The sequence below is a fragment of the Erinaceus europaeus genome, chromosome 2 (genome assembly GCF_950295315.1).
Source record: "Erinaceus europaeus chromosome 2, mEriEur2.1, whole genome shotgun sequence".
In the NCBI taxonomy this organism is placed as follows: Eukaryota; Metazoa; Chordata; class Mammalia; order Eulipotyphla; family Erinaceidae; genus Erinaceus; species Erinaceus europaeus.
The window spans coordinates 112,597,280-112,619,060 of NC_080163.1; the positions used below are offsets into that span (position 1 = coordinate 112,597,280).

The window sequence follows — 21,781 nt, forward strand, 5'->3', positions numbered from 1 at the left end:
AAAAGGACTAGAAAGCTGGATCGTGGAAGAGAATAGCTCTCAGATATGGAAAAAGTGTATAAATACTGTTAACTCTAAACCCTATAGATTTGATCTGGGGCCCATCTGCAGCACAGGAGCCTGTGTAACCTCTGCATCCCTAAGAAGGAAGCTCTTATATGCTCGTCTACATGTGTATATTGCCTCATTTTTGACAGATGAGCAGATGCACAAACTAAAAGGAAGGAGTTTCTTAAGGTCACACACAATTTGGAAAGCTCTCCCAGCACATGACCTGTGCAAAGGCCAACCCTACCCAAACTGGAGCACCAGCAATCCCAACAAATGAGTGAAATTCCATGGGTAATACTTTCCAATGTTCTGCCAAGTGGTTACAAGCAGAGGAAATCCCAGTCATCTCACAGGGACCACCTAGTTTCCTGTTCTCACCTGGACCAGCACCTTCTGGTAGTAGGACTCCAGGGGCACAATGAGGAAACACTCCTGCCCATCATGAGATGTGAAGAATTCCACAGCCAGGCTCATTTCATGTGCTTTTTCCATGTGGAAAGAAAGCTGTCACCAAGCCACAGCCCTTGATTGGTCAGGGGTCAACAGGAACCACCCCCAGAGTGCTGCAGACCCCTCAGGTAGAAAGTAAGCCATTCTTTCCTGTATCATTTTGTCTGGTTCCAGAAAGGGAATATTAAAAAAAAAAAAAAATATATATATATATATATATATATATTTATTTGATAGTGACAGTCAGAAATCAAGAGGAAGGGGGGGCATAAGGAGGGAAAGAGACAGAGAGACACCTGAAACCCTGCTTCCCCCCTGCAGGTGGGGACCAGGGACTTGAACCTGGGTCCTTGCACACTGTAACGTGTGCACTTAACTAGGTGCATCACCACCTGGGCCCTCTCAGAAAGGGCATTCTTGAATGCTACCATGAGCCAGAGCAATGGGGCCACAGGCCTCCACCCCATCCCAATGGAGGTGTTGCAATCTAGTGACTCCCCATAGCTGTCAGTTTCCTTTAGCTCACTTGTTTATTTCTGTTTGGGAAGAGGTTTTTGTTTTGTTTTGCTTAATGAAAGGTCAACTCAATTATTTTTTTTCTCCTAAAGATGGTTAAGTTTCTCATTCACAAAAAAGAAAAAATATATATATAATACTTTTTCTTTTTTAAATTTTAGTAGTGATTTAATATTGATTCACAAAATTACAAGATAATAGGGGTACAACTTCACGCCATTCTTACTCCCATAGTTCCGTATCCCCATTCCCTCTATTGTAAGATATAGCAGTTCTAAAGTTGCAGATATGGGTTGACTATCATTTCTACAACTATATGTCTATATTTGTCCATTTTTTTAGAGACCCCATCTTTTCTTTTCTTTTTTCCCCAAGTCCCATATATAGCCAATGTCCCTCCTACATCCAAATGTCCCTCCTTTTTTCCTCTTCTCTCTTCAAGTCCTGATGGAGTTGGAATTCAGAGACCTCTGGTTATCTTCCGCCTAAAATTTCTCCCCCACTAGGACTATAGATCAAAATTCTTTGGGGGTGCAGAAGGTGGAAGTTCTGGTTTTTTGAATTGCTTTTCCTCTGGACATAGATGTTGTCTGGTTGATCCATACCCTCAGCCTGTTTGTATTTTTCTATATGTACATTGATCTTCCTGGACTACTTTGGGTGAGTCTGTTGTCTTCAGGTAATAATATCAAACTTTCAGTAAATCCTTTAAACATGCTGAACATGAGGCATAATTTGACTGACCTCAACAGTCCATGGGAAGTCACTAATACTTTTTCTCCTCACTGATGAAGGTTCCAGGACCAGATCATTCCAAGTTTCTTAGATCTGTTCTCAAGGCACCCAGGACTGGAAGCTTTTTTTTTTTTTAATATTTATTTTTTATTTATTTTCCTTTTTGTTGCCCTTGTTTTATTGTTATAGTTATTATTGTTGTTACTGATGTCATTGTTGTTGGGTAGGACAGAGAGAAATGGAGAGAGGAAGGAAAGACAGAGAAGGGGAGAGAAAGACACCTGCAGACCTGCTTCACCACCCATGAAGTGACCCCCCCCTCTGCAGGTGGGGAGCTAGGGGCTCAAACCGGGATTCTTATGCCTGTCCTTGCAATTTGTGCCATGTGCACTTAACCCACTATGCTACCGCCCAACTCCCTGGAAGCTTATTTTGAACTGAGAGGACACTGAAGGCCCTGGAGTTCTTGTTCTTGAGTCCCTTTCCTTTTGCTTCATCAAAGAAGAGGTCATCATTACTCAAGCACCTGTCCTCCTCAAAGAGAAAGCAGTCCTTGAATCCTTTTATGACCCAGAAGAATGTAGTTTGGTAGGGTTGCCCCACCAAATCAGCTGTCTATAAGCAATTCCTCTACCTGAGAATCTTATCTTCAGTCTCCTCCTAGTCATAGGGAAGAACCCCCCTCCCCAGTACCCTTGGCACCCCAATTAGAGATTTGTCTTCCATCTCTTGCATAATCATTGTAACTCCTGTGTGCCTGCCGTTAAGCTGATCTTTCCTTCGCTAACCCATCTGATGCTGCTTGATGACTTGTCCCACTCAAAAACTGAGAGGAATGTGAGGGGTGAGGTGGGTAGGGAGGAGGGTTTCTGTGTTCCCACATTGCCAAGGAGCATATAAGGTTCAGATTCTCTCCCATAGTAACCCTTAAGGCCCAGGAGAACACAGCCCATAGAACCACTGAGGATAGTATCTTATTAAGTCTCACTATTAAACTCTCCTGTACCAGTGTGGTTCTTATTTCCTGGGTGATCTTTGTAAACCATTACTTCTGTATCATTTACTAATTTATTCATTATGCCATATACTTTTTTTTTTTGAAGAATGATGAACTATAGTTGCTTAAAAAAAAAACCTCTTGACTGGTAATCTTCCATTGCAATGACAAAACTAACCATAAAATGTCCAGTCTGATTTATTTTTGAATGAGTGAAACCTCTTACAAAGGGTCTATTACACACTAAGAACTGCGGTGGATTTATAGAAATATAAAAATTGGGGGGCAAGGGCCAGAGAGATACCTTACCAAGAAGGGCATGTGTCTTACCATGCACACAGCCCAGGCCCAAGTTTGTTCCCCAGTACCCCAAGTGGTGCTATGGCACTGAGGAAGATCCAGTGCTGTGGTGTCCCTCCCTCTCTCTTCATTTGTGTGAAACAAGTGCCCCGAACACTCAAATCATCCACATGTGGGACCTTGGTTCAGAAGAAAAAAAAAAAATCTGGGGCAAAAGTTCCTTTCTTTGTCACCTTATCAATCAGTTCTACCCAAAACACAATGCCACACACCACCACTAAGCAGACACAACAGGGACTTTTGACATTCTAATAGCCACATTTAAGAAAGTAAAATATGGGGAGTCGGGCGGTAGCACAGCGGGTTAAGCGCACGTGGCGCAAAGCGCAAAGACCAGCATAAGGATCCCGATTCGAGGCCCTGACTCCCCATCTGCAGGGGAGTCGCTTCACAGGTGGTGAAGCAGGTCTGCAGGTGTCTCTCTTTCTCTCCCCCTCTCTGTCTTCCCTTCCTCTCTCCATTTCTCTCTGTCCTATCCAACAACGATGACATCAAAAACTACAACAATAAAAAAAAAGACAACAAGGGTAACAAAAGGGAAAATAAATAAAAAGATAAAAATAAAAGAAAGTAATAGATATGGATCTTGTTTTATTTTTCTGAAAGTTTTGTAGAATTCGTTTGTGAAGCCATCTGGTCCAGGACTTTTGTTGTTGGGGAGATTCTTAATAACGGTTTCAATTTCTTTGTCTGTGATTGGTGCATTTAGATTTTGTAGTTCTTCTTGGTTCAGTTTTGTAAGTGCATAGGTTTCTAGGAATTGTTCCATTTCTTCCAGATTCTCTAGCTTGGTGGCATATAGTTCTTTATAGAAGTTTAGCAGGATTCTCTGGATTTCTGTGGTGTCAGTTGTGATATCTCCTCCATCGTTTATAATTCTATTAATTTGAGTCTTCTCTCTTTTTTGTTTGGTGAGTCTGGCTAGGGGTTTATCAATTTTGTTTAATCTTTCAAAGAACCAACATTTGGCTTCATTGATCTTTTGTATGGTTCTTTTATTTTCGATGTTTATTTCTGCTCGAACTTTAGTGATTTCTGTCCTTCTGGTTGCTTTAGGGTTCCATTGTTCCTCTTCCTCTAATAATATCAATAAATGTCAATGGCTTAAACTCACCCATCAAAAGGCACAGGGTGGGGGGATGGATCAGAAAACATAACCCAACCATATGCTGCTTGCAAGAATCCCATCTGTCACAACAAGATAAACACAGACTTAAAGTGAAAGGATGGAAAACTATCATACAGGCTAATGGACCACAAAAAAGGGCAGGAACAGCCATTCTCATCTCAGACACGATAGATTTTAAATTAAATAAAGTAATAAAAGATAGGCAAGGACATTACATAATGATTAGAGGATCAATCAGCCAAGAAGACTTAACAATTATTAACATCTATGCACCCAACGAGGGACCATCTAAATACATTAAGCATCTACTGAAAGAATTTCAAAAATACATCAATAGTAATACAATAATAGTGGGAGACTTCAATACCCCACTCTCACACTTAGACAGATCAACAAAGCAGAGAACCAATAAAGATACAAGAGAATTGAATAAAGAGATTGACAGACTAGACCTCTTGGACATTTTCAGACTCCTCCACCCCAAAAAACTGGAATACACCTTCTTTTCAAATCCACATAACACATACTCAAGGATAGACCACATGTTAGGCCACAAAGACAGCATCAATAAATTCAAGAGCATTGAAATCATCCCAAGTATCTTCTCAGACCACAGTGGAGTAAAACTAACATTTAACAACAAACAGAAAATTATTAAAAGACACAGAATTTGGAAACTAAACAACATGCTCCTTAAGAACCACTGGGTCAAAGACTCACTCAAGCTTGTTTTATTTTAAGGGCTTTTTAAAGATTTATTGTCATGGGGGCTGGGTGGTGGTGCACCGGGTTAAGCGCACATAGTACAAAAGCATAAGGATCCACACAAGGATCCAAGTTCAAGTCCCTGTTCCCCACCTGCAGGGGGGTTGCTTCACAAGCAGTGAAGCAGGTCTGCAGGTATCTTCTCTCTCCCTATCTTTCTCTCCTCTCCTCTCTCATTTCTGCCTATCCAAAAAAAAAAAAAAAAATTGTCGTAAGCATGAGAGACCAAGGAAGGCACAGCTCAGCTTTGACATATTCAGTGCCAGGGACCATATCTAAACTCTTCAGCTTGTGCTCTAACCTTCTGAACTCTCCCTCTGGCACAAACCCAAATTTAACACTTTATTGAGTTCTATGTACATACTCCACATATCATGATGATACAGAGCTCATATAAACCACATTCTTTAAAATATTTATTTCCTTTTTGTTGCTCTTGTTATTGTAGTTATTACTGTTGATGTTGTCATTGTTGGATAGGACAGAGAGAAATGGAGAGAGGAGGGGAAGACAGAGAGGAGAGATAGACACCTGCAAACCTGCTTCACTGCCTGTGAAGTGACTCCCCTGCAGGTGGGGGAATGGGGGCTTGAATCGGGATCCTTATGCCGGTCCTTGCGCTTTGCACCACATGCGCTTAACCTGCTGCACTACCGCCTGACCCCCTAAACTAAATTCTTTCTTACTCCTTGACAAAGATGGATTGCACTTCAGACAGTTCCTCATGTTGTGAGGACATGGCACCCAGGATCATAGTTGCTGAATGGAGATGTGTGTTTGCATGTTCAAGAGGGTGATCTATTAGAGACATCAGTTGTCTGAAATACATCACGTTTTTGTTAAGCAGAAAAGAAAAAGAGCACATTTTTACCTGCTAGAAGCACTTGTGTGACTTGGTGGACTTTAAGCCAGTTCTGTGAGCCTGTTCCCTCCTCTGTGGAGCTGCACGCAGGAATACTTACTTAGCTTCTGCTGGTCCCCTCTGTTACACAGTCTTTCATATGCACTAATTCACTGGATGCCAACTACCCCTGGAGATTAGTTACCATGACTAGCATTGCTAGATTACAGGTTAGGAAGTAAGGACATAGGACCTTTGGGTAGCTTGTCTAAAGTCAAACATCAAGTGATAAGATATGTAACCACGCAGGGACCCCATTTAAATTTTTAACTTAGAAACCCACTCCATGGCCTTCACTGTGGGCTTTCTCACGCGACTTCTACTTAGCATGGAAGACCTTCTGATGTGATCCTTGCAAAATAATGTTATCTTGGATTCATTTTTTAACAATTTAGTGGGCTGGTCTCGACACATACGCCACCGGTGCTAGACAACCTCACAACTGAACCCCTTCACCCTCAAAACCAAAATATCCTTTTCCCCAAGTCTTCTCTCCCTTTCTAGCTCTATAAAAATGGAAAACTCTGGGGGTTGGGCAGTGGCGCAGTGGGTTGAGCGCATATGGCGCAGAGCGCAGGGACCAGTTTAAGGATCCCGGTTCAAGCCCCTGGCTCCCCACCTGCAGGGAGTCGCTTCACAGGCTGTGAAGCAGGTCTGCAGGTGTCTATCTCTTCCCCTCCTCTCTCCATTTCTCTGTCCTATCCAACAGCAAACAACATCAACAATGGAAATAATAATAACCACAACGGCAACAAAAAGGGGGAAAAAATGGCCTCCAGGAGTGGTGGAGCCCAGCAATAACCCTGGAGAGGGAAAAAAAAAAAAAAAAAAGGAAAACTGTGGCCTGAGAGGAAAATGGCTGTTAGGAGACATGACTGCCATCTTCTCAGTTAACTGAAACCCAAAATTAAATGTTTTCATGCTCTCACCAATACTTTTTTTTTTTTTTCCCTGTCCCTTGAATACTGGTTTTCAGGAATGAGCAGTGAACTTTGACATTCAGCACCTTGGCAGGATTCAGAATTTAACAGTCTGTCTGCACTGGCTACACTGCAGTCTAGGGGCCTTTTCTGGAGATCAGTGAGATCAAGTCCACAGACATTGTATAAATGCCTGACAGGCAGTAAGCAAGACAAAAACGCTGACTAGCATCAAAGTAAAATAAGCTTTAAAATCACAAGCAGAGGGAGTTGAGCGGTAGCATAGCAGGTTAAGTGCACAAGGCGCGAAGCGCAAGAACCAGCATAAGGATCCCAGTTCGAGCCACCGGCTCCCCCCCCCACCTGCAGGGGAGTCGCTTCACAGGCTGTGAAGCAGGTCTGCAGGTGTCTATCTTTCTCTCCCCCTCTCTGTCTTCCCCTTCTCTCTCCACTTCTCTCTGTCCAATCCAACAATGATGACGACATCAATAACAACAATAACTACAACAATAAAAAAAAGGGCAACAAAAGGGAATAAATAAATACTAGAAAAACTTGAAAAAAAAAATCACAAGCAGTATTTTGTAGGCTGAATCCCCCGCACCACCATAAGCCAGAGTTGAGCAGTGCTCTGGTAAAAAAAAAAAAAAAAGAGAAAAAGTGGTCCAGGAGGTAGCACATTGAAAAGGGCATCAGACTCTCAAGTGTGAGGTCCTGAGTTCAGTCCCTGGCAGCACATGTACCAGAGTGATGTCTGGTTCTTTCTCTCCTTCTATCTTTCTCATTAATAAATAAAATCTTTAAAAAAAATAAAAAAGAAAGAAATGAGTTTGTGTGTGATGTGAGCCTTAGATCATTACTTTACTCAACAGATAGCTGTCAAAACAGTGGGCATACTTCAGCGATCTAGCCAATAACTATAGGACTGACTGCCAAGCAGTTGATAGCTTCTATGCAGTTTATAAAACACGTATGATTTCAGTTTTGAGTAGTTTTTTTTTTTTTATCTTGTGGATTAGGGAGATAACACAATGATTATGCAGAAAGACTTTTTCATACCTGAGGAGACAAAGGTCCCAGGTTCAATCCCCAGCACCACCATAACTCATATCTGAGCAGTGCTCTGGTAAAAACAAAGTTCAATACTTCTAAGAAAAATATCATTCAATTAGTGCACAAAGAAAGGTCATTCATAAAGACTGCTTCACATAGTAGATTGTGCTTTGGAGTTGCAAAATGCTAAATAACACAGACACCACAGATAGTGAAAGATTTTATTTGTTCTTGTACTTTGATCCAAACATATCCTTTTCAAAAAAACATGAAAGCATGCACATTGATGGCATTCTTATAAAGAAAAAAATAAGTAGTAACTAAGTTGTAAATCAAGAATAACACAAACAAAAGCTTAAATGATAATATGTGAAAAGATTTACAAGCAGATGGAGGGCTTTCAATTTTAGAAAATAATAATTCAAATCATATTAATACATGTTAAGAAGCTTCTAATTTTCCAAATATTTTGATATACATTTTCCAAATGAACAGTCTATAGACCTTTTGTTAGAAGAATGTTAAGTATAATCATATGAAACATGATAATCAAGTGACCTTTTGCATTTCACTCTGTAATCAACATCATTTCAATATCACTACTTTCTAAAATTTAAATGTAGGGCATATTCATGATATTCAAGGTAAGTTATACAACTTACATTTACTTTCATCTAATTTTAAGTAAGTCCTAACTTAAGGACTGTTAAAAAATTCTTAATGGAGGCATGGGATTGATCTAAATGTCGCTTTATAGGTAGGAGAAAATTGCAATTTGGCATGAGAAATTCATACCGAAAGCCCATTCATAATCAAGTGTAACATGTCTATATGAATGTGTGCACAAATGTGCACCTAACATATATAACTCAATCCACAGAACCCTGCTTGCTAGAAACGACTTACTCTCTGGCTCCAGAGAATCAATGGAACAACCATTAGGCAATATTTCCCTTAATTATTGTCTCTCCATTTTGTTTATCATGATTCAACTGGGGTGTTTAACTTAGGATGTTTCATCTGGGGCACAGATAGAATTTTGCAACAAAAAGCACTTAGCAGTGAGCCAAAAAGTTATCTCCAAGGATTCGTGGGCAACTGAATTTAAACTATAACACAGAAATAGAAAAGATCTCATGTAAAAAAAAAAAAAAAAGGCCCTTTTCCTCAAGATGCATTGTTCTATGGCTGAAAATGATATGACTTTGTCCTGGAAACATGACTTTTAATATGTGGTGACAGGATTTGTAGTGTAGTTCCAATAAAACTCACACAAAGTTAACAAATGTACTCTGTCATGAGGAGCTAAGTCCGGCTTTCATCAGGAAAGTGAATTTTCTGAGTAGTCTTTACATAGTCAAGTGAGCTTTATATATAACAGCTGAATCCACCTTTGCAAGAGCACAAACACTGGCTTGCATGTTCTCCCCTTGGATCCACTGAGCAAGCCATCTAGCACCCTGATGCCAGAGTCCAGGGAAAGAACAGCCCACAGCATAAGCCAATCAGGACAACATAAAAAAATTTCTGCATTACAGATTTTGCTAAGTCAAAGGGTAATGGACAAAAGGCACATGTCAGTAAATCTATCAGATGACTGAAGGCTCCCATTACCTCCAACATTTGTGGACTCAGGTCCAATAGTGGGTCACACAGACTGATTTTATATGAAAAAAGTAAAAGATAAAAAATATGGAATTTTAAAGTTTTCAAGTACTTATGGCACAGATGTGAGGTACTGAGATTAGCTTCAATCTTCAAGAATGCTGGGCAGTTTAAATTTCTGCTTCAATGAATCAGGGTTGCAATTTTAACTTGAATGTAATTCTCATGTTTTATACATTATTCTTCTGTACAGAGCAGAGGGTGTGCAAATTGAACAAATTCAATACATATTAGAAATCATAACCATCTTTGCAAAAAGTAAAGTGAAATGGTAAGAGCAGACTACAGTAAAAACCTGTGCTAACCACAGCTTCTTCCCCATGAACACCTCTTGCCCCTTTTCGTTTCTACTGCTCCATATATAAAAATGAACCCTTTCATTCATTTGGAGAAATTAAACAGAAAGCAAAACATTACATAGCTGCAAGATACTAAATGCTTTTAGTAATATTCATATGTAAAAAAAACCTGAAAACAACACAGTAAAATATACTGCAAATTAATATGCAAGAAGGCAGCTTTCTAAATCATAAAACAAGAGCAAAGTATACAATCTACAACCCTTGTGAAGTCCATGTTAGTTCACAGGAAATGCCAGGAGGAGCAGAAACTCTGCTTAGCTTTGACCTTTCAGCAGCCTCAGTACTAATGCTGTAGGACCACATATGTTTGCCCAAGACCAACCGCTTATCGGCTTTCGTCAGAAATTCTATTTTATCCAGAGTTCAATCAACAAGGCTTTATTTACACTTCGCATTAGATTCAGGTCACAATGTGATGTCGTGTGTAGCGCCTCCAGCTGCCCGGCCTGCTGCTGGCTTAGGCTTTTATACTGACCCACAGGCAGCCGATGAGCGTCCCATAGATCCATGTCTTCACATACAGTTTCCGCCCAGCCTCGGTCACTAGCATACCAGCAGTCAATCCACTTAAGATCAATAAAGATGGTAAAGTCTTCTTGAGACTTAGTTTGGAATTAACACTTTTCCCAGGAAATTTGTTTCTTCTTTCTGGATCCAGTGAATCATAGAATTCTATGAGCAACCTGTGGCCAGAAAGGGGCAGAAATGTCAGTTTTCAGTTTTGGTCCTTTCTGTACTTGGATTCTACAAAAAACCAACTAGATATCTGGGTTATGCTGGAGAAGTTATAAGGTCTTGGGAAATAAGGATGAAGATGAAAACACCAAGACATGGTTTAGTCAAAATCTCTAGACTTTTAGGACATCTTTAACAGGCTCCAGGATTAGTACAGATGAATTCTATTATGTGGAACATTTCAAAACAGATGGTTTTAAATTGTTTGTGGGAATGTTTTGTAGACTGTAGATCTTTAAACTTTTCCAATGACCAGACTCACATATGGATAATAATCTATCTCCGCTACTTTCCCATACTCCAATATTTTCTCCTTTTCCATCCCCCTACAGTTTCTAGTCCAACACAAGAAAAAGATCAGCAGTCCTTTAAAAATATGTGGAGTTCCCCCCAAAAGGCTTTTATTAACATGGAATTATAAAAGCAGGGAAAATAGCATACTTACTCACTTTCCACCTTACTTTAAAAGGCAGAGTAAGAATAGGACATACTAAAATAAAAAAGGTTCAAACAAAGGTACAAAAAAAGAAAGTCTTTTCTGCTGCCTTGGAAACCACACTTCTAGGAGATATCCAGTGTTTCAAAATCTCCATTCCCTCTGAACATATATGAACATCTCTAGCACAAACTACAATGGATATTCAATAAACTATTCCTATTTTTTCTGAGAACAGATTTTCATTTAAAACAGAGATTTAAAAAATAAAAAAAGACTTCCATAACCAACAGGGTAAATTATGTTGTGTACAATTGAGACTCCATTAGAGATTCTGCTACTTATTCATAAACTATATAAAATAAAATTTCCTCCCCAACCTTGTATAACTATGAAAATTTAACTTGTGAAATTTAACTCAGGCAGGTTAACTAGGAAACATTTTAATGTGGTGCTAAAGCTGTTGTTACTCACTTATCTTTGATTTCAAAACGTTCATGAAGCCATCTTTTCATATATACTTGCTCTTCTGGAACATCTTTCTTGTCTATACGATCAATGTGAATGTGAATTTTTGGACATTCTTTGCAGAGAAATTCTAACAACAACAAAAATTCAATTTTTGTTATTTGGGAAGTCATAGCTGTAAAAAATGACACAATAAAGATGAGGCCATAAAAAGTTAAAGATTATGAAAAACCACAGATTCTTTAACAAGAAAAAAAATTTAATAGAAAGATTATAAACTGGTAGTTTGTGATTTCAAGCTGAAGAAGAGTGTGTTATCATTTCCAAGTGGGTGGGTCCACACTTACCCAAGTCATTAAGCTAAAAACACAGTGTCAGTTGGATATTACTTTCTGCACACCAATATTTAGTTTTATAGGCAGGCTAGAGCTAAGGAGATGAACCCTACTAGAAATGCGTCCTCCTCTCTGAAAGGAATCACAAATACCTACTAGTGCCATTGGACTTATCATTGTTATGAAACTGCCATTTACATTTCCAAGTTTGTTATGGATCTTATACTGACACTGCTGTTCCCTCTTAACTTGTCTGCTTCACTCTTGCACAGAACTGGGTGCCCTCAGTCTTTAGTGCCTGAACCAGTCACTTCAGCTGCCTCTTGTCATTTCCTGTCACTAAGGCTAGGATAGAAGTGGGCTAGCATGTAATGATTCTCTGACCTATTACTGGTTTCCACTCACTGGTACCTCTCACTTTCCTGATCCAAGTCATATTGCCACAGGGTACCTGATTCAGGAATTCCAATTCTACGACTAATCCTGAGCCGTAAATAACTACGGCTCTAAGACAGCTCTCTTTCAGCCTGGGTAGCACAAAGGAGGAGACTGGGATTGACTCCAAGAGAAGACTGAGCTCTGAGCAAGGCCTACAAAGAAATGTTCCCAAGAGGTATAGAAGGTGCTGTTCCCCCAATGGGCATACAAGCAGAGCTAGAGATCCTTTATTTCCAATTAAATGTGCTCACAGGCCTAAGAAATAGCAGCCCCCTTGTTCCTTCATCTAACCTTAGAGAAGTTTTGTCTTTTGACTCCACACCATTATTATTACTATTATTATTATTAGCAGTAGTAGTAGTAGTAGTAGTAGTAGTAGTAGTAGTAGTAGTAGTAGTAGTAGTAGTAGTAGTAGTATTGCTAATACCCATAACTACTATTCCGTATTTCTGTTGTCAGGCTATAGTGATGGCAGCATTGAAGGTATCAATGCTCATCTTTTTTTTACCAAGTTCTAAAAAATAACAAACTTGTTTGGGACTGGCAAAATAGCTCACTTGGATAGTGTGCTGCTTTGCCATATTCGTGAACAAGGTTCAAGTCCAGCCTCCAACACACTGAAGGAAGCTTTGACGCTATGGTCTCTTTTCACTCTGCCTTTACCTTAAATAATAATAATAGAGTAAATTGGCTTTATATGATAAACGTGCACAAACATTGCAATGGGGAAGATCTGATTTTTTTTCAATATGTTTGTTAAATAATCAAAGAACCATAAAGGAGGTCCCTCCAGAAGCAGAACTGTGTAGACAGAATAATGAAAGTATGAGATGAAGGCTGGCTTCCACTCCCTGGGTAGACTAGTAGGCTCTGCTGTGCCGGTTTCTGGTCTGTAAAAAGGAGACGATCACAGTCCTGCCCACCTAGTGTGGTATGGATGTACCTGACATGTGACGTCACTATGTGTCAGCTGGGACCAATCTTCAGGTGCAATAGCATTTCTATTTCTAATACATAAAAACATAGACCTGATGCCAATTTCCTATCTTCATGCCTCAATCTCAACACTGTCAGAATTAAAAAGATCATTCAATCGACACTGTAACTATCCCTGATGCTTTGAGTATTGGGCAAAAAGCTAGAAGCTGTATGGCAAGTGTAACCAACTGTACTTCCAGTGTTGGGAATGATATGCCCTGTGATCTAAGTCTCAGAATGTGCCAGTGATGCTTCCAGAGGATCACAGCTGGGAAAGTGAAGGCAAAGGCGCAGAGAAAAGATCTCTTCAATGCATGTGGTAATGTCAGGTGTTTGTCCAGAAGCCCATATGGTACTCTGGAGCTTACAGCACACTGGCATGTACATTATTTAGGCAGGTGCTACCATCTCCTTATAGGGATGAGGAAATTCAGGCCCAGAGCTGTCAAGTGATGGAGCCAGAACCCTGTATGTAGGCTTTCAAACACAGAGCAGGAACTGGAAGCACTTCGCCAACATTCAGGATGCTCCCCCCACCGGAGACAAGAAATATGCACCACAAATACTTCCATAAATATTTAATAAGGCTATTATATCTATATTTGTAAATACTATTTTAGGTAGGGCATAGCTCATATTTCAAGCATAAAAATTATCCCACAATGCTTTATGGAGTACAGGGGAAAATATATTTCTTCTCACTGTGACTTTTCTTGCAGGGCACTAAGCACTGATATATTGCCACACCAGGTGATACGGAAAGTCCTTCGTGGATTCACACACATCACAAGGTCTATTCTCTGCAGAAGTAGCCCTGTTTACTCTGTGCTTGGGGACACCAGAGAAAGAGAGAAGTAAAGCACAAAAAGGGTGCTGGAGAACAACTGAGACACCTATCTTCATGCTGGGTCTTCAGGGGTGTCCCATGCCACTGACTATATCCTTTAATCTGGTGGAGAGGATATACATACACACATATATAAAACCTAAACTCAAAAGTAGAAAATTCTGTAGATAGTGATGTATTCACCACTGAATACCATGCAGCCTTTCTTTTTAAAAAAATATTTTTATTTATTATTGGATAGAGAAAGAGAGAAATTGAGAGGGGAAGGGGAGAAAGGGAGAAAGACAGATAGACACCTGCAATCCTACCTCACCACTTGTGAAGCTTACCCCTGCAGGTGGGGAGCAGGGGCATGAACCTGGGTCCTTACACACTGTAATGTGTGCTTAACCAGGTGTGCCACTGGTTCGCCCCCTCCTTTAAAAAACTATAGAAGTCTGCAACCCCAAAAGAATTTTGGTCCATACTCCCCAGAAGAGAAATGATAGGGGAAAATGAATTGAGGGTTGGTTCTGAAATTCAATTTCATCAAGACCCAGAGAGGGAGGACCACAGAAAAAAATGGATATATATACACACATACACACACACACACACACAGTAATAAATAATAGTTAACTCATATCTGTGAACTTGGGAGAAACACTGCAGTTTCCAATGGAGGGAATGGGGACACAGAACTATAGTGGTGGGGATGGCATGGAATTGTACCTCTGTTATTTTGTAATTTCCTATGTCACTAATAAAAAAAATTAAATAAATAAAAAGGGGGAAAAGAGAAGAAAATTGTTGGGAGTCAGGCAGTATGGCAGGTGTCTGTCCTTCTCTCTGTATCTATCTACCCTCCCCCTCTCAATTTCTGTCACTATATAATGAATAATACACTAAAAAAAATTTTAGGGAGGTCGGGCAGTAGCACAGCGGGTGAGGCGCAAGTGGAGCAAAGTGCAAGGACCGGCGTAAGGACGCGGGTTCGAGCCCCCGGCTCCCCACCTGCAGGGGAGTCTCTTCATAGGCCGTGAAGCAGGTCTGCAGGTGTCTATCTTTCTTTCCCTCTCTCTGTCTCACCCTCCTCTCTCCATTTCTCTCTGTCCTATCCAACAATGAAAGATATCAACAACAATAAGAACCGCAATAAGGCTACAACAACAAGGGCAACAAAAGGAGAAAAAATGGCCTCCAGGAGCAGAGGATTCATGATGTAGGCACTGAACCCCAGCAATAACCCTGGAGGCAAAAAAACCCCAATTTTTAATTGTATACACTACTGAGATTTTTGCCAGTCTGATAACAAAAAAAAAAGTCTCATTCACTATATGTTTCAATGTTTATGTGTCTTATTGCAAATGAGGCAGGACATCCCCCCCCACCCCCCGGAACTGTTCTTAACCTTTATCTACATTTTTTTTTCTTTAAATGTTGCTAGTCATCTTATCAGTGTATAAGAGCACTTTATGGAAAATTGGGAAATGTTATGCATGTACAAACTTGTGTTTTGCTATCAACTGTAAACCACTAATTCCCCAATAAAGAAATTAAATTTTTTTAAAAAAAGAGCACTTTATATATTTAGAGGCTAGACCTTCTTCTGTAACCCAGATTGTAAATGGTTTCCCAGTTTGTCTTTTGGTTTTACTCAGGCATGTTTAGCCTTGCAGAAATATTTAGCCTTAAGTTGTTGAAGTGATGTTTTGTTTTTTACATGGCTCCTGGATGGGAAAAGCCACTTTTTCCAAAGTAGAGACAATGTGTAAGGAATACACAAAGTCCCTGTAAACTCTGGGGCTGGGGCACCAGCTGGGTAACTGGAGAGGAGATTTGGAACAGAGGGTTGGGCACCTTTTGAGGATGTGCTTCCTCTAGTCAAGTCCAGTCTAGTGGGGGAGAGAGGAAATGCCACCATCTGCTGAAGGCCACTTTGTGGAGAAAGCAGTGTGTGCTAGAGGAGCGGTAAAGAGAGTGACGAAAGGCTTCACCAGAGATAACTGCTGAGAACAGAAGACTGGTTCAGATATGGGAAAACAGGGAAGGGAAGGTTTCTCCTGAGCAGGAGAAGTGGTCTACACAGTTCTCTGCTACAGACAGTGGGCTTTCAATGACACGGAGCTGGCAGCAGAAGAGGGAGAGGGTGATGAGAGGAGTGTGGAGCTAGAAGGCAAAGGTCTTGGATAGAAGTACTGATCCTGGGCTCACACCAATCCAACAGTCCTGATGACTAGCAGGTGATCTCATGAAAGCAGCATTAAAAAAAGGTCATTATAGGAATTATAACTGGCTTTCATAAACAGCGAAAGCACATTTAACCACAGTCCAGTTAGAGCACCCAGTAGCACCTCTGGCCTGTGAGCATGAGGTCCTGAGTTTGATCAATTCTCTCTCTCTCATCATTAAATATTATTTTAATATATTACAATGTGCAAGGACCTAGGTTTGAGCACCCTACTCTCAACCTGCTTAATAATGTACCATAAGAATCTGTACATGTCAGTGCAGACACTTCTGCAATTTTCTTCTTTTTGTAACATTTATTTTATTTATTTATCCCCTTTTGTTGCCCTTGTCGTTTTATTGCTGTAGTTATTGTTGTTATTGATGTCATTGTTGTTGGATAGGACAGACAGAAATGGAGAGAGGAGGGGAAGACAGAGAGGAGGAGAGAAAGATAGACACCTGCAGACCTGCTGCAGCTCTCTGTCTCTCCTACTCTATCTCTCCTTTCCTGCTCAATATCTCTGTCTCTATCAAATAAGTAATGAAATATTTAAAGAATTAGTATTATTTTTTTTTAAAAAAACACATTTTAAAATATGTTTACTCTTACTTGTAAATACTGTTTGATAAACTAGTATCATTGAACAACTAAGTGATCTATTTTCCAGTGTAAAAACTGGCCAATGACTCATTGGTTGAAAAATAACTACCTGCACACACAATATACAACAAATTAAGAAAAGTGCCATGATTTTTTAAAAAAAATTTTATATTTATTTTCCCTTTTGTTGATCTTGTTGTTTTTTATTGTTGTCATATTTATTATTGTTGTTGTTATTGATGTTGTCATTGTTAGGGCAGAGAGAAATTGAAAGAGGAGGGGAAGACTGAGAGGGGGAGAGAAAGACACCTACAGACTGCTTAACTGCTTGTGAAGCGACTCCCTTGCTGGTGGGGACTCAAACCGGGATCCTTACGCTGGTCCTTCCTCTTCACACCACGTGGGCTTAACCCGGTACGCTACCACCCTACTCCCCTGTGACATCAATTTTAAGCCAAAACAAATGTGACAAAATGCATTAGGAGCTGGTTTTAATATAAAATGTACCACAGATTAAAACAGCAGCACTGATAAAACAAAAAACAAAAAATAAAACAAACAAAAAAAACACCCTGACAAGCACATCAGTTTTACTCCCAATAGCTGGCAAGCTAAAATCCAAAGCCGAGGCTCTCTCTATACAGCACAGCTTCAAGGGGCATGTTGGTAACTCCACACACTTCCTTGTTTGCCTTGCTTCCCCTGTTTACATTCCTCCAACACTCAAGTCTCTGGTGATATTTAACTATTCCGCTCACTTAATTTTCTAATTTTTGTCTGATGTGCATGTAGATAAGAGCTCAAAGGTTCTTCAAGTCTAGCACAGAGGTTTGAAAAAAAGAAATAAAACACTTAAATGTCTTCTTCTGATGTCAACAGATAACTCACCAGGGGGAGTACACACTTTGCCATAGGGTAGTACATGGGTTTGTGTCTCTGGCCAGCACATGGGTCCACCAAACAAAGGGGAAGCTTCACTAGAGGTAGAGAGGTGCTATGGTGTTTCTCTCCTTTTTCTCAATCCCTCTTATGGAAGAAAAAAAGAGGCTTCCAGCAGCAATGCAGTGGTGTAGGTATAAAGGCCCAGCAAAGTCTTGGTGGAAATAAATGTCTTTATTCTTGTGAGTGATACTAAATTTCATAAATATTACATGAAACATAGCAGGAGAAGCACTCAATTAAACTTAGCAGGATGAATAAAACTGCTAGCCAATCATACTTGAAAAAGTGGAGCTGCCATATAGACAGAATGTATATGAAGTAAGTTTAATGAAGCAGAGTTATAAGGATCTAGTTTTCAAAAACCATCATTATTCAAAAACACATAATTCATTGAGGACAAACTCACCAGCCATGGATGGTGCTTCTTTCCGCTGCCCTTTATCATCCTGTGTCCCTTCAAAAGCCACAGTCACGTCATAAATTGCATCTAGATAATTCTTCATAGAGTCAAAAGCCACATGAGTTGCCTTTATTCTTGGTGTCAGCACATGTTTTAATACTGCAAGGCCTGGAAAAAATGTTCATTTAGTGTGGCCCCAAGTTAGAGAATAATATGGCAACAAAACAGAAACATCTGTCTATACTGTTTACACATTTCCAGTGGAGAAATCAGCGGAATTAATGCCACCATCTCTGACTATAGAGATTTAAGCTTAGAAATCCCTCTCACTCTATATCAACTTTTATTTAACATCTACAAGTAATAAGCACTGTAGGAGGATGTTGTTGAAAAACTGACACTTGGACAAGTTCTGAACAATCAGAAATCCTTCAGTTAAGTAAACACAGAGAAGAATAAACACTGTCTTGACTTCCAGCAACAAAATTCTGGTAGAGCATCTTACCCCTAGTCACTCAAGCTTCAGGAGCACAACTCCTCATTTCTAACTTATAGCCCACAATTGTGTTCAATTTCAATTCAACAAAGATGTGTGAGTGTTTAGCAGGGAGGACAGTTACCTCAACTACCCCCACCATGTATAATATCTGAATTGAGAGCTAATGCGGTCTATAAAAGTAGATAGTGGCGTCAAACTTTTGGGTAAACTGAAGCATCTACTTTCTTGATATACATCTAAACAAACGAACAGACACAGATAAATTTAATTTCCATACCATTTAGAAATACATAATGCAGTGTTTTTTCCTAAGATATTTATTTATTTATTTATTTAACTGGACTACAGCTCAGCTCTGGTTTATGGTGGTGCTGGGTGCTGAGTCAAATTTTGGGCCCTCCCTAGACCTCAAATAAATCACTCTTCTCCATTGTTACCAGTTATTTCTATCAGGAACAACACAACAGACCCCTTTGTGGGCCCCCATAGGACCTTGCCCTCAACTTGGATCAACAATGGTAGAGAATGTTCCATTCTCTGAAGGGAGGCTGGACAATATACTCTATGATACACCTGAGGAAGATGGGTCCTGATACTGGGGTAGCTTGGAACGTTCCTACTCATGACCACAGAATATGAGCTCAGATCTACAGGGATACAGAGGTCATATAGGCTCCTAAACTGAATATGGACCCCAGATCACATCAAATCAATGGGGTTTACAATCAACAATGTTTATACACCTTTCCCATATTTGGGAGCTACTCTCTTCCCTGATCCAGCTTTCTGGTCCTTTATGCAGCCATGACATCACCTCCCCAAACAATAATTAGGATCCACCTGCATATCAGAGTTCAGGCTCAGGCAATACAAACAAACAAAAACACTAGTAAAGCCACAGGCCCTTTGTAATATAACTAAAATATGCCTACTAGCTATCTACAAAACAGAGACCCCCCCACCCCCAACTCTTCATCTGCACTATTCCAGCCTTTAGGTCCATGATTGGTCAACAATTTGTTTGGCTTTGTATGCTAGCTCTCTTTTCAGCTACCAGGTTCCAGATGCTAGCATGATGCCGACCAGACTTCCCTGTACAGACAACCCCACCAAAGTGTCCGGAGCTCTGCTTCCCCAGAGCCCTTCCCCACTAGGGAAAGACAGAAATAGGCTGGGAGTATGGATCGACCTGTCAATGCCCATGTTCAGCGAGGAAGTAATTACAGAAGCCAGACCTTCTACCTTCTGCAACCCACAATGACCCTGGCTCCATATTCCCAGAGGGTTAAAGAATAGGTAAGCTATCAGGGGAGGGGATGGGATACAGAGTTGTGGTGATGGGAATTCTGTGAAGTTATACCCCTCTTATCCTATGGTTTAGTCAATATTTCATTTTTATAAACAAAAAATTTTTAAAAATAAAATGTTCAAGTTAATAATGGAAAAAAAAAAGAAATTTGGGGCCCTCAAGGATAAAGTTTTTTTTTTTTAATTTTTTAAAAATTATCTGTTATTTATTTATTTATTTGGATAGAGACAACCAGAAACCGAGAGGGAAGGGAATGAGAAATTGAGAGGGAAGGGGGTAAGAGCGACAGAGACACTTGAAGCACTGCTTTACTACTCACAAAGCATTTTCCCTGTAGATGGGGACTGGGGGCTCGAACTCAGGTCCTTGCACATTGCAACATGTATGTTCAACCACATGTGCCACCACCCAGCCCCAATGAAAGTCTTTCTACATAACTAATTTGCTACCTCCCTGCCCAACTCAGCATTGTTTGTTTTGTATACTCAGACCTGTGCAGGCACCACCACAAAAATCTAGTGCTCTGTCATTTCCTTGATACAAAATGTGCATAAAACAGTTCAGCTAGTAAAGTACTTAGTAGCCTAAGTCTGTTGGTTCCATTCCTGGCACAACATGTGTCAGAATGCCTTCTATTTATCTACTTTGGAGAGACAGAAATTGAGAAAGAATGGGAGGCCGAAAGGGAGATACACCTGCAGCACTGCTTCACTACTTGTGAAGCTTCCCCCCTGCAGGTGGGAACTAGAGGATTAAGCCTGAATCCTTGGCCATTGTAATGTGCATGCTCAGCCAGGTGTGCCACCATCCAGCCCCACACTTTCTTTAGCCACTCAAGTCCCTCCCAGATCAACCTTTTCCCTGCTGACCCAAACCTGCCATTTGTCCCTGTGAATTTGTCTCCTATGCACATTTTTTTCTTTCCTTAGAGATTTATATTAATTATTTCATGTGGAATAATTTTGTGACAGAGAAAGATGTCAAAGCACCATTCTGACACATGTTGTGCCAGGAGTGGAACCAACAGACTTAGGCAAGCAAGTCCAGCACTTTACTAGCTGAACTGTTTTATGCACATTTTGTATCAAGGAAATGACAGAGCACTAGATTTTGTTAACTGGTTTCTTGTACTTCACATACTTTCTGAAGTTTTAGGTTAGAGCCTGTGCCAGTTACTTCCTGCTTGTGAAGTCTGACCTACCCACCATTTCCTGGTTAGATTATATAGGACTCATCAGTTAATTAGCTGATAAAATAAAAGACGTGAGAACTTGCATATGACACATGTGATGCTACATATGAAGCAACTTTTGCATGTCTATAAGCAATCTATATCACAACTTGTGTGCCTGCTACTGTTGAGATTTTTCTCTTCTTGTTCTCCTACTGCTTCCCTTTTCCTTGAGCAGAATACTAACAATTCAACCGAAAAGAGCAGTTTTCTGAAGAAGTGACAAGAATAGGCAAGGAAACACTCAACTTGGATTTTCTACTATCTCTCTCCAGGGAAAATGAGCAAAAGAAGGAAGAATAACTAGAGTGTGCTGGTATTTTCTTGCAGAAGAATTTTTACAATGCAGCGTGGTGTGGGAAAGGAGAAGATTCCCACAACCACATATATGACCAAGGTTCCGAGGGCAGAAAGTTTAATTTCTTCACAAATTAATAACACAAATCT

The 21,781-nt window shown here is 40.1% G+C and overlaps 1 protein-coding gene across 1 annotated transcript in view; it reads right to left on the reverse strand.

The window, feature by feature from the left end:
- Nucleotides 1-8,084: 8,084 nt before the first annotated feature.
- AGPAT5 (1-acylglycerol-3-phosphate O-acyltransferase 5) overlaps nt 8,085-21,781 on the reverse strand; it is a 53,523-nt gene continuing 39,826 nt past the window's right edge. The window contains exons 6-8 of the mRNA XM_007517223.3: nt 18,302-18,463; nt 11,550-11,673; nt 8,085-10,587 (exon numbers count right to left, since the gene is read on the reverse strand). Coding sequence (XP_007517285.1) covers nt 10,362-10,587; nt 11,550-11,673; nt 18,302-18,463 — 512 coding nt within the window. The 3' untranslated portion in view covers nt 8,085-10,361. The remainder of the gene's footprint in view (nt 10,588-11,549; nt 11,674-18,301; nt 18,464-21,781) is intronic.